Source organism: Solea solea, chromosome 7, assembly GCF_958295425.1.
Source record: "Solea solea chromosome 7, fSolSol10.1, whole genome shotgun sequence".
Taxonomy (NCBI): Eukaryota; Metazoa; Chordata; class Actinopteri; order Pleuronectiformes; family Soleidae; genus Solea; species Solea solea.
The window spans coordinates 17,024,767-17,038,749 of record NC_081140.1 but is presented as its reverse complement, the minus strand read 5'-3'; the positions used below and the strand labels follow the sequence as shown (position 1 = coordinate 17,038,749).

The following is a 13,983-nucleotide window of genomic DNA, read 5'->3' as shown; positions in this document are numbered from 1 at the left end:
AGCCTGAATCTGTGTTAAAAGGTTTGAACACCTTAGTTCACACCTTTGAACTAAATCATATTCAGCCGCTCTCTATTTTTTTTATATTTTTACACTACTTTGTAATTTGTTTATGTGTGTGTGTGTATATGAGATCTTCCACACGCTATGTGGTGACAGAGTGTGAAAGGTAAATGAATAGTTGCCTTGGTTGAATGTCAGGTCTCACCTTTATCTGTGTGCCAGAGCGACAGATTCTTAGCCATGTGCTGTCCATGCTAATGAGGGAGTTTAGTCTTTCTTACACACACAGAATTAGACTCTAAAATAAAGCATTACCTAGACTATATGGTCATACTCTTGTCTTAAATTTATAAATATAATATAGAGTATATATATATATATATATATATATATATATATGTATGTATTCAGCAAATGGCCTTGTAACCCTCTTTGCAATTTATATAGCTTAATACTGTCTTAATAGTGTAAGACCATCAATAGTATCAAAACTAGTTAATTTAACTAGTTAATCTGTCCATTCATTACCATGGAGTATTGGGTCCCTGCATGAAGAAAGAAAATAATCTCCACATGGTGAGTTTGACATTGACTTGTCGAGATTAAACTCAAAATTTCAACATGCCAACTTTAATCTCGACGTGTATATCAGAGAGAGCTCCAGCCACTGAGCACAGTCTCTGTAAAATATCAATAACGTAAAGTCTCTCTCTTTAGTGACGTTACCGACCGCAGCCTGAGACTGACTGTTTAATCTCGACATGTTATTCCAAACGATCCTCAAAAATGTTGAGTTTAATCTCGACATGTCGAACTTTGACATAATGGAAACAATTCTTTGAGGAGATGCTACAGGCAGACATGGAGGGAACAACATGGCTGCTGTACAGTTAGGGTTAGAGTGCCTTTGGGTTTCATAGAGTCAGAATATAAAAGAGAATATGAGCTTATCATCTGTGTGTGTCACTCAGTTTAACCATGTCTAGTACAGTGCACCATCTAATGTCATGAACATGACCTGAAATTGTATTGGATTCCCTGCAGGAATCTATGAAGAGTGGATGCAGGCGGCAGTGCAAGGAGCGCAGTTTAGCAGAAGCTATTTCAAGCTCATCGGATTCGTTCTGTGTTATAGTACAAAGGAATCTGATCTGACAGGTCTGAGACGCGGGCAGGCGAGCAGGCAGAGATGATGTCTCATGAGTGCACAGGCACGAGGAGTCAGGTACAGGAAGACAAACACGCTTTAATATTCCTCCGTAGCAGCAGACATGCAGACCCTGAGACATAATTACAGGAGCTAGAAGACCTGACTGGGACACAAACAGAGCTTGTGTTAATGTGCTGTGACAAAGCAAATGGAGTCAGCTTGAATACTTGAAATGTCTGGCGCCATGGCAAAATCAGCTGAAATACCTGTTGACATGAAAGTGTAGAGTATTTAGAGTAACTCCGCATCCAGGCCTTCACGATCCAATTGCCAATGTCAAGAATAATTTTGTTTTGTTCAGGTTGTATTGAACTCTCTCACAAAACACTTCAAAATCTCTCAAACTCTGCTAATGCATGGATGCAAAGTGAATTTTGAGTAAGTCAGCTATGTCCTAATAATACACTTATAATAACGACTTATTATCAGGGGATGTATTACGAGAGAGAAGTTGCTGATATGCCTTCTTTGTGTTTGATGGCTTTACAATAACTTGAGTTTCTCTGCATGGAAAAGTTTGCACAGCTTCACCGTTGTCAGATGTGGTGGCAAAAACACATTTGGATGTGAGGATATTGAGTTTGCACTGAATTCCCACATTTCTTTGAGTGTAACTTTTTTTCGGGGCGATGCATTTGATAACTTAAAATAACGTTATCTCCTCTCTCCTTGAGAGACTCTTGCCTTCACTATTAAAAGTAACCCTCTTCTTTGTGCTTCTGTGTGTGTGTGTGTGTGTGTGTTTTTTACTGGCAGGCTTATTAAACCTGGAGCAGCTCCTCAGGCAGTTCCTCATCTCCAAGGAAACTCTGTCAGTGCGCATGCTTGATGACAGCCAGGACCCGACCCCTCTCCTGAAGGAGATACGAGATGACAAGACTGCCACCATTATAGTTGATGCCAACGCCACCATGTCACATATCATTTTGGAGCGGGTGCGTACGGTTTCACGTGATAGACATGTTTTCCATGTATGAAGTCATAGCTTTAATCCTAATATCTATGTTTATATAATTTACGTAACGCTTGAAAATGGAGTGTAACAGAAAAATGTGGAATAATATGTGGAGAGTGAATTTATGAACTGGAAGAAGTTGGTTAGTGTTCAGTTTTGACCTGAAGGGACTGAGGCTGAACTCCTCTCACAGCTCGTAGAACAGAGTGCAGAACATATAGACAGAAAAATGCAGTGTCCTTTCCAGTTCCGTAATCTTTTAAATGCCTAAATGGCAGGAATGTATACACTTGGCAGTGTAGAGGTGAGCAACATGACCTTGGGTCACAGTATTATATCGCAGGATAACAACATTCAAATGGCATGTAAGAGAATACATCTTTGGAGACAAAAGGTGATTTTAATGTGTTTTTGGAGGTGGAGCCGTTTCCATAACGAAGAAATATAATGTGATTCATTGTCTGTGTTGCTGATGTCTTGAGCTGTGAGTGAAGTGTATAACCGAGCAACAATTCATATCAGGGGTTTTCTTTTCTTCGTGTGCTGTTGTTCTATTATGGTCCATGTTTGACAAATCATTCGGGGAGTGAAATACCACAAATACATCAGCCAAACTTGGAATTATATTTCACCTCAGAGAACTGAGTTGTTTGAACACAACACTCTGAGGCCAATCCCTGGTCTCTAGGTAACACAACAACTGTGAGTTCAAAAAATAGCTGCCAAAAAAAAAAGGTAGTAATTAGACGGCTGTAGAGGAAACAATCAAAGAGGAGTCCAAGATTAAAGGGAATTTAATTGAGGGGATCTCGTCTAGTAAGCCTGTTACATTAAATTGTTTTAATGGCAGCATTTAAAACAAGTTGTGTTGCAATAATTCCCCATCAGTAAGTGAGATATCACACATTATACCGACTCACAGTCTACTTTCTAATACAGTGTACTACAACATTCGGTAAGACACTAAAGGAAATGAAGTACACTGAATATTTTATGTCCTTCTCATCTATTATCATCTGTTGGTTCACTTTTGTTGTTGCATTGAACAAAATAACCATAAATATAATATGTAAATCTATAAAGCTCTTGCAGCAAGAAAGATATTCACTGCGTTATAGAACACCAGGACGAACCACATGGCCTCACGTGTATGTGCTTTCTCCACAAAAGACACAAACTAATGATCATCTCAGAGCGTTATTAAGACTTTTGACACTTTAACTCCTACACTCCTTTTCTGATTAGAGACGTGTTTACGAAGAGCCTTGACGGCATTAATAAAGGCAACCGTAGATGCAGAGGAAGTGAGGGCACTCGGCAGCAGCATATGGTCTCTTAGTAATTAACACACACCTCATTATTTTTCGAGGACGATGGATGGACGGCTGGAGCGCCGGTGACAATAACTTGAGACAGAGCGGCGTTGGGAGGAGATGAAAGGATGTTTCATTTTGTCCGGCGTGTCAAGCGCAGTTGTCTTCAATCGCCGTCTCTCACCTCAATCAAGTGAACATGCTGCCATCAGTGGTCATCCTATCGCCATGGCAACCCTGGGCTTCAGAGCAGCAGGAGCACTGCAGTTGGATGTCTCTCCTCTGTTCTTCCCCAGACAGGGGGTCTGTCTCTTCTGTTTCAATAAGGAGTTGCTCTTTCTGACTTTCTGTTCTCTGGCCAAATGCAGAGAGGACATTTCACTTTGTTTCTCCGCGCCTCTCTCCCCGTGTGTACTTGTGCATCCATCTGTTATTCTCTCATTCTTGTGTGTCTTTTTTGTGTCACTCGGCGTGTCTCTCTGTATGTCAGGAGGACAATCCTCCAGCAGGGCGGCGGAAAATTGGCAGTCCCTCCCCTCATGTGAAAGGTTGCCAGCACATTTGCCAGTTTCGGATAACAATAATAATGATAAGTGTGCCTGCCTTGCTTAAGGAGACAGAATCATTCTTTGCGTTCCTTTGTGATGTTACTGTACCCAGAATCCGTCAAATCTGCTTGGCGATGAATCAGATTCAAATCACATTTGAACAATGTGGCCGGTAATCTTTATGCAGGAACACTATCTTACGAGCAGCTGCAGTTGAACAACAAGGGAATCAGAAAATGGACAGGGAAGGGAAGTAGGATATTTCCTTTAGCTGCCTGTTGTGTTATATTGTATGTCCTCTGAATAGGAAGGGAAAAGCGACCAGTGGGGACCGAGCTAATATCAGTCTCTTTTGAGAGATTTCCATGTTCTGTATTAAAAATAAATCTTAACCACTCAGGTGTAGCTTTCATTGTGGTTAATCCTAGGGCTGAAGCTACCGAAACCGATTTCACGAAGTGTAATAATTATGTTACACATATGTCGTGCTTATTGTAGTGTCAGAGTAATGACTTGCTAAATATACTCGGTGGAGAATATATAAATACATCATAAGCCATCGTTCAGTGCAATAATGAAACATGGGTGCATGTGAAAAACATGGCCAGTGGCTTCATGTGTGTCTGTGCTATTCATCCATTCATCCATCCATCAGGAACACTCACTCACAATTAAACATGAACATCATTTTGGATTTAACTGTAGAATTTGCTGGTTGGTCAAAGGTCCCGTGACGCTTGTCACAATGAAGATGACAGAATTAAAGAGCAACAGGGGTGAGGCATGCAACCAGGAACTCATTCTAATTCTAATTCTATGTATTTACCCAGTGATGTCACATTCAAGTGTCACAAAACACCCACACAGATATCACAGCCAAACATGATTTTGTCATAAAGGTCTTTCCGGTGACACACATTAATGATAACGTGTTATTCCTCATGTACATGTAGTTACAGTGAGGTGTACTACTTTGATTAGCGAGTGAAAAGAACACTTTGGCTTTGTGCATATCGCGTCTACACGATTTGTATCCGTTCTAATCATAATGTGCTCCGCGGCATGATCAAGCACACGTCAGTGGCCCGTGATTTTTCTATTTGCTAATGACTTTAATGAAATTAAAGTATGGAAAGTTCGCCCTGCCCTTCACAACTGCTCCTCACTGTGACTTTGATTTAATGAAATTGTTTAGACGGAGTGTTGAGCCGCATACTGATGCACCTCAGGAAATGAATGCTCCATTGAGAGTCATCGTCAGATAAGAATGTGGCCGGTCTTATCATGATGTGAATCGGATCTGTTTTCTCTGGAGAGGGAAGTTACACTGAGTCGCTGACCTCCCTGCTTCTCTCTGCACCGCATTCTTCTTAGCACTCTCTCTGCGTCTTTGACCTCCATACCATCATCTTATTCTTCAACCCCGCCCAATCCTCTAATTTCTCTGTTGTACCTTCTCTCACTTACATGTTTCTTTATTTTCCAACGCTTGCCTCTTTGTCTTTTACTTTGCAGGCATCAGAACTGGGAATGCTGTCCGTCTACTACACGTACATCTTCACCTCTCTGGTAAGGAAACGGGCGCCTTCAGGGGACACTATTGACTCAACACCTACAGGAACACTCCAGTACTCTAATGCTGTACTTTGTGTCGTAATTGTTACTCGCTTAAATGAACGCCTAAATGGGCCGAGTTAAGCAGATAGGAATTATAGCATAGCTACTTTATAGCATAGTCGATTTTCCCCCTCAGTGCATGTGACCACAAATTAGTGACCACTGCTGAGTGCAGTGGCTACAAGCAGCACTTGTTTGCCCCCGTTAGATGAAGTTCACTTGTGAAGCAAACAAATAAATAATAATGATATTTAATTGGTAATACTAGAGTTGTTTTTATTGTTGCTTTTGCTGCAATTTTTTACTCTCGCCAAAGCTCTGATTGAATGAGTCACAAAGTCATTGTCGTAGGAGTCGCCACTGGTTCTTTCACCACACTTCTTTCTTTCTTTGCATGTTTCCTTGCATAACTATGGTTGAACTGTATTTTTCCAGCCCTAATGTGACTGTTTAGTTGTTGTTAATGTTTCTCCAATAGATTTCAACCCCTTTGTACCGTTGAATCCATGTCCACACACTGTTATATTGCTGTTTTCCCTCATACCGCGTCGCATATTGCGTTGTAAAGTTCACAGTTACTTAAAGCTGTGCGGTTAGTTAAACTTAATGTGGCTTTGCAAATGATGCCTCGTAATGGATGGCGTGTATTGTTTACAGTGACAGTGTCTTCAAAAGAGGTGAGAGAGGCAGAAGGAGAAAGAGCTGAGAGAGGCAGCTAAACACATGCTCCTTTACAAAGCAGCAGCAGAAGCTGAGTCACTAACCCTTTAACACCCGAGTCTCAGTATGTCCGACCGGACTTCTTTTTGCTTATTTTAACCATAAAAGGGCCAGAAAATGTCCTGAAAATAAGTGCTTTCGCCCATATTTCCAGATAACTTTTAATATCTGGCAGTTATTTACAAATTTACTGCATGTTAAAATTAAGAAAAACAAAAAGTTTTATTGAGGAAAAAACACCAGATTTGGCATGTTAAATTTTAAAATTTGAACAGTATAAAACATATTTAAAATCACATTTGTTTGAGTCTTTGTCAATCGAACAAATGACAACTATGTACAGGCGTTTTTTCCAACTCTCTCCTCTCTGGTGAATAAGACTCTGATTCGCCGGCTTTCAGAAACCATTGGCATTTTTCCCGATAGCACAAACCATCGTGTATTACAGTAAAGGGTTAAGACTAACATATCTTACACCTCTTAAATGCTTTAGTGGCTATATAGACAAATGCTAGGACTCTTATTTATTTTTAATATAGTGTTTTACATATTTATTCATGTGAGCTGACGCGCCGACATTATTGATGAAGACTGTGTGCGGAACATTAAAGAGAGACACTGTAGTTGTCTCAGCACATCCCCGCTGGACAAAGAAGGTATTTACCTCTAATTTAAGACTAATGGGGTTTGGGTGCATAAAGGCCACAGGGTACGTGAGAGTTATTGTCGGATCATAAAGATAGCAGAAAATTTGATGCTATGGTAAACTTTGCAGATAGCAGGTCCCTAATGGAAATTAACGAGGTTTGAAACACTTTGCTCTAATAGCGCTGTGGAGAGGATTCATATCAAGCTGATTTATGACTCATTAAGAGTGGGCTGTTGCTATCTTTGTGTTTTCCTCCACAGCTCTTGACAGTCACTTCTCTCACTGCAGGGATATATATTTTTTTTTTTCCCTTTTCACCTGTTCTTTAACCAGCTTGTCTTTCCCTTGCGTCTGTACCTTAAAAAAGCTCCATCATCACTCTCCTCTGGTGTTGCTGTGCACGTCTCCTTTGGAGGACATTGCACACAACACAAAGATTCATGGTAGACAGTCGATGACCCCCATATCTGCTCTCCTGCTGCCGTTAACTCAAATGTTTTCTAAAATGTAGCCACATCAGTGATAGTAAATGGTATTATTGAAGCCTGGGACATAATGTAGAAGCTGTGAGTGGGAAAATAGAAGAGCTGCTGTTCTCCTCAGTTGTTATAGTAAGTGATTCATCCAATTTATATTGTTTTTAAATGGCTGTGCTTTCTTTGTGCCCAATGCTCACCACACACACACACACACACACATATGCATAACAACAGCAAAATACAAAAGATAAGATAGTGGGTAGTTTTCTATTATGTTCCTTCACAGTTCAGTTCATCGTTCCACTATTTCCTGAACTCACCGTGATAGCGTGTTCCTGACAGTGGATTGCTCTCTCGTTCTTTCACTACAGTGGCATTTCATGAGGCGATCTTGTGCCGATGAATGACCGCAACACTTTTGTCCATTTTGTTCAAACACTGAGAACATTTAGTGCTTAAGCATGACAGTATGTGATGTTCTCACAGGGCAGTGAACAGGAAAGGTCTGTGGAGAAGAGCGTACGGTGAACATGTGAGTTTCAGTTCGCTCAGCTTTCTTTTCCAGGTTGTTTTCTCGCTGTGTTTCTGTCAGGTCACAGAACTTTCCAAGAGAAATGTGCAAATGATTAATTAAACCAAATGTATTTTTCTTACATTGTGTGGGCACATTCGCAGTGAAAAGAAAGGTCAGTTTACTTCAGTTTACTTTAATTTAGTAGGATCCCCCAATTAGCCATTACCTGGGACAACAGCTACTCTTTAGATGAAACAATAAATCCACATACAACAACAGCAGGACAATAGTCAGATGAATATACTGTGTGTTATCATTACCGCTGGATAATGCAGCGTAATTGGATGAATTTTAAGGTCAAATGTGCGGCGACAAAAAGCTATATTTGCACTCACAGATTTCTCACAGTTCCTTTCTCCTCCAAAGACTACAACTAAACTGCCAGAGGTGTTCATTTTAGAAAAATATGTAAATGTGAATGGATTGGGGGGGCAGCCCATGGCCGAGTGGAAAGGGAAATGTAACTGGAGAATTGCTAAACCTAGGTTTGAATCCCAGGTGTAGGGCTGTGGTTCCTCTGAGCAAGGTACCCAATCACCGTTGCTGCCCATTGATTGGGTTAATTGGACCCTCTCAATTGACCCCAGCCATGCGGGTGCACGACTAGTGCTTGTCTCAAACCTGGATAAATGAGATGGTTCTGTCAGGAAGGCCATCTGACATAAAAAAAAAAAAAAAAACCTCTGCCAAATTAAATATGCGGATCACTGAAAAAGCATGTGAGCCGCTCTGGCAACCCCTCGAGAGGGAGGGAGAAGCCTTAAAATAAAAAAAAAGCTTGTGTTCATCAGCCTCCCTTTCTTCTCTTCTGCTTATTTCCTGTTCTTGCACAGCCCCTCCATTTATTCAGGCATTTATTTCCATGGAGTCTTTCTGCATTTGATAACGCACAGGCCAAAGTTGATATCGCTTGTTCTGTGGTTGTTTCATTATCTTGTTTTTGTGTAAATCACAAGTCTTGGATACATCTCTGGCTGTGATCACAGGTGTATTTACTTTTGAACTCAGAATGTATTTTGGAATCCATATATTCAATGATCATATCGCACTGTTCTCAGTTTTGCTTTGTACTCTAACTTATCTTGTAGTGGACGACATCCGCCTGACATCTATACCTCACATGAACTGCAGCCTCCTCCTTGTTTCAAAAACGTTGTCTCTGGGCATAATCCGGTTTGTGCTTATGTTTCGTACAAAGTGGATTTGCTTGGGCAGTTTAGATTAATGAGAGATTGTATGGAGTTACAGAGGCCAGTGAAGCAGAGGCTTGTCTTAACATGACGTCATGACTTTGTGGCTGTAAACCTGTTCGCTGAATGTAAAGGCTGATCAGAAAGGTTTTTGCTCATGCACAAACACCAAAGACATACTACAACGTAATACAATGACATTTTTAACATCAACAATAATACAAAACGGAAAAAATAAAAATAAAAACAATACAAATACAAAAAAACACATTAAAAAAAAAGGTAATCGAGCAAGTTTGAAGTTAAGCAGAATGTGTGTGTGTGTGTGTATGTTCGTTCCTGAGGTCCCAGGGTCCACCATGTCTGAACCCACAGTGTCCCAGTACATAGACCCTCCAAGCCCCCAGTGGTGACCTACACCAAACACCACCAGAGCAACATGACCGGTCCTACCCCACTCCCAATCTTTGAGCACAGCCTCCAAGATGCTGGTAGAACTTGTGTCCTGGTCAGCATGGTGTCCCCCCATGGCACCAGACTCAGGACTGCAGTCCCACCCATACCCCAGAGGTCCACCCTCCCAACCCCCAAAGCCTCCTAAGGACAGGGCAGGTCCCCCCATGCCAACCACCATATCCCCTCCAAGGGATAGGAGCCACAGTTCAACCCACCCCTGACCCACTGACCCACAGTTCAGGATACCCATCAGTGAGGACACAGGCGCCCATCTACACCATGTAGTATACTAGCGGTACCCAGATTCATTTGAAATCGGCCAATTGGTTTTCTATAGAACAAGATATTTTCTCCATGGAGATATGGTAAAGTTTCTATATCAGATTATTTTAGATTTCCAATTTATGAGGATAGTTTTTCTTGGCAATGCTCAGGCTGGCGAGGAGCATGCGTGGTTTCTTTGTTTCCATATTTACTCCAGTTAAATCACCTAGTGTGCACAGTGCGGGGGAAGCGGCATGGAGCATGAATCTGAATTCTGCTGTCATTTATTTCTTAATTTACTAGAAAGAATGGCTTAAAGCATGCAAATAAATCATATTTATGTCACTTTATATCACATACTGTATCATCAAACACTGTGAACTTGTATGTAGAATTTGAAACTATCTTGATGTGTTGCATAAAAGTTTTCACACTCGAGTGAGATGGAAAGGAGTTGAAGAAGATTCAGCAAATATAAAATGAAGTTTAGAAACATCACTCCATCTCTCACATTCCATTGCACTGGAAAAATAGTGATAACTGGGAAGAAGAGGAAATGTGGACTGTTGAGGAAACAATACAATTCTTCCACTCAAATATGTCTCCAATAATAGAAACTGTGTATTAACAGTTACTGGTGCTTCTTATTGATGTAATCAGGTTGTGCCTTCTTCTCCTTCTTCTGTGGTTTCCCACTTTGTGCCACCATCTGCTTATTGTGATGAATTAACTACCACTATTCACTTACCAGCAGTGGATCAAAAGACACATTTTCTTTTTACCAAAAAACCCCAAAACAAATGTTATAGATGAAATATTCCAATAAATGTTAATTGAATTTGGGCTTCTGACGTGCTGACCCAATCTCAAATCCACCAATGGTTAAAGAAACAGTTTAAAGGAGCAAATACATTTACTGACAAAAGTGACTTACATCGTACGCTCATAAGTCATTTACACAGCATTATTAAGAGTAATGATCAATGCATGAGTTTCTTAAAAGGCCAACTTCACTTTGCAAGTATTAACATTAGATGGTGTCGATATGATTCAATCATGAATCAAAAGACACTTAACGTCTTCCTGGATGCCACAATTAGATTACAAATCATCAAGTCTAATTAACATTATGTTTTCTTAAATTTCACAACCTTTGTCCATCTGCTCTCTTCTCTGACTAGTTGTCCCTTGATTCCGTCTGTTTTCTCCAAACACCATGTGTCTCCCCCCTCTGCTGACACTTCATTTATCTGTGTTTCTTGACATCTCTGACTAATGATCTGCCACACTGCTCCCCTGCCTAATCTGTTTCACCTGAATCATCTCGAGGCGCTCATCAACGTCCTCATGTGCAGCTACCCGTCTCGAGTAAAGGTTTTTTTCATGCCCATTTTGGATTAAACAGAGTCTTCATCTCTGTTTAATTTATTTATTTATTTGTTTCTCGAGTTATGCATTGATCTTATTAAATGGGTTCCAAAACGTATGGAAGGAAGAGGAAGCAAAGGGACTCCCTCCCTCCCTCCCTCCCGCCGTTATTAAATTTAATCATTGCACTGCATTGTAGTGAATGTGGTCTTTCATATTGTGTGTATTTATTACATTCTCTCAAACACAGCTCCGTGTAATTTATGGTTGTTTATTTATTAGTTTTAATGGCAACAGTTCATTTATTACCAAGGTCTCTGTGGAGTGTGAAAAAGTGACCATTTATTGACCATAATTAGAGCTAATGATATTTAGCGGACAGTGCCTCGGGTAAAGAAAGATTTATTTTTGCCCTGTATCTAAAAGCCATACGATTCAGATTGTTGCCTCTTATAATGGTCTCTGAAACCTGCAATGTGTTCCCCGCTACATTAACTCTGCTGTGGTTTCCAAGGCATTGGTCCTTGGTAATGTAATGTGTAATCTAGATACAAGTATTCCCTGTAGCTGGCAGCGCTGATCAGGATTAAACACACAGGTGATAGGGAGGTAAAGGAGCACAAAACATCACTCAGATATTATCAAGCCTCATTTCTTTAAGCTGTGATAAAGCTCTTAGCTCTGGTTTATTTTCCTCTCACCCATTAAGTCCGCTTAATACTCGCTGAAAATATCCAGGGCTTTAATTGTAAGATCTAATAGAAATCTAGGCCCTTGGGTAGCAGTGGGAGGAGAGATTAACACAAAAACACACCTCACGTGAGTAGCCAAAGTCCAGCATCGTCCTCATCCTTAATCTAATCTAACACACAGACGCACAGGAGAGAGAGAGAGCCATGTGTACACACACATTTGTGATGGAAACAAACACACTCATAGTTGCTGCAACAAATGCTCTCGGCCCCCACTTCACAGCTCCCATATAAGTGATTTGTATCCTGTGATCCAAGCTACTCAGAAGGGTTGAATAAATCACATCTGGTTGCCAGTGACTCATGATATGATGACAGGATGCCTCATGTCATTTGAAGGTTAGGTGAGCATGTGATTGGGCCTAGCAGCATCTTGCGTGGCACACCTTGTGATATCAATTTGTGTCTGTTTGTTTGTGTATGTGTGTCTCTCACACACACACACACACACAAACATCAGGGCTCTTGAGTGCTGGTTTCCCATACATTGATCAATGCGTAGCGACAGAATTAGCACTGATTGCTACAAATTGATTTGTTCTCTTTCCCCTCCAACGCGATTAAAAAACACAATATATCCTTCCTTCCGTTAAGTCACACACACACACACACACACACACAGACTAACAGCTGATTTGTCTCCACCCACAGCGTGTGCTGCCCATATCAAACAATAATGCGAAGTACGATGCTCATGGTATTTTGTGTGCAAGCGTGGGTGAGGACCACGTTACACCGTAGTATAGTAGTATCCATTATGTAATATAGTATTTCCACCAGTTAGTCAGAATTGAAGAAGCTTGTTGTCCAGTCCAGTCCCCTACAGCCAACCACAGAAGAAGACTATGACCAGGATGACTAAGAACCTTCACAGACATTATATAGTAGAGAAGTTTCATGGTTTCAATAATAATTATAATAATCATAATAATAATTGAATAAAGTCTGCCTTTGCATTAATTTGGTTTAGCCAGCGAAGCCATATCACCATTTAATCTGTGCGTGTTTGCGTGTACACAGCAACAATTTTTGGTTCCTTGAACACTGCACATTCGGTTCCTATAACGTTACTTTGTCACAACCTTCATACAACCTTTAGAGAGCGTTTGCTTGTGGTCCCAAGAACGTTCCCCTCTTTTGACAACAATGTGCACACACTCTATACTCTTTACCCCCACCTTGTTCTTGATCACAGTCCTTAACATGTCTAGGAATGTATTCAGTAAATGGCAAAAAAAAAAAAACAACCCTTAAAATTGGGAAATTGGGAAAAATGTCAGTACTTTGTGTGCTGGTGCAGCTCAATGAAAAAGTTAGAAGCACCAGCGCAACCAATGCTAAAGTCAACAACAATACGCTCACACAAAACAATCCAAAACACGCTTTTTAGCAGAGACGTGTTATCTCTCACTGCTAAGCAGGGGCCTTCACACACACACACACACACACACACAAACACACTCTCTTTCTCTCCTCTGCCTGTTTGTTTTGTTCTTCATGTTCCATTTCCCCTCCACACACCCATGGTTTCCCTTGTCACTGCAGTCATTGTCATGCATCCATGCCACAAGAGCTGCCAGCACCTCTCTCTCTCTCTCTCTCTCTCTCTGTCTCTGTCTCTCTCTCACTCTCTTATACTTTCACACACAAACACCAGAATGATGAGAGTCAAATAAATCATCTTGTGTAAGTGCTTACCCACACAACATCCCATCTATCCCAGTTGTACATGTGAACATTTTTAACATCTTAGCCAACTTATCGACCTCCCTTTGTGTCAGCTTTTTGGAAATGAGCCATGTATGTTTCCTGTCTGCTATCATAATCTCGCATAAGAGAAGCAGGCTGCATGTTGGATTAAAAAACCATATTAGTCAGAGTTGAT

The 13,983-nt window shown here is 40.8% G+C and overlaps 1 protein-coding gene across 2 annotated transcripts in view; it reads left to right on the top strand.

The window, feature by feature from the left end:
• grik4 (glutamate receptor, ionotropic, kainate 4) overlaps positions 1-13,983 on the top strand; it is a 184,762-nt gene that overhangs the window by 106,579 nt on the left and 64,200 nt on the right. For both annotated transcript variants that reach the window (XM_058634603.1, XM_058634602.1), the window contains exons 6-7: positions 1,970-2,148; positions 5,545-5,598. In XM_058634603.1, coding sequence (XP_058490586.1) covers positions 1,970-2,148; positions 5,545-5,598 — 233 coding nt within the window. The remainder of the gene's footprint in view (positions 1-1,969; positions 2,149-5,544; positions 5,599-13,983) is intronic.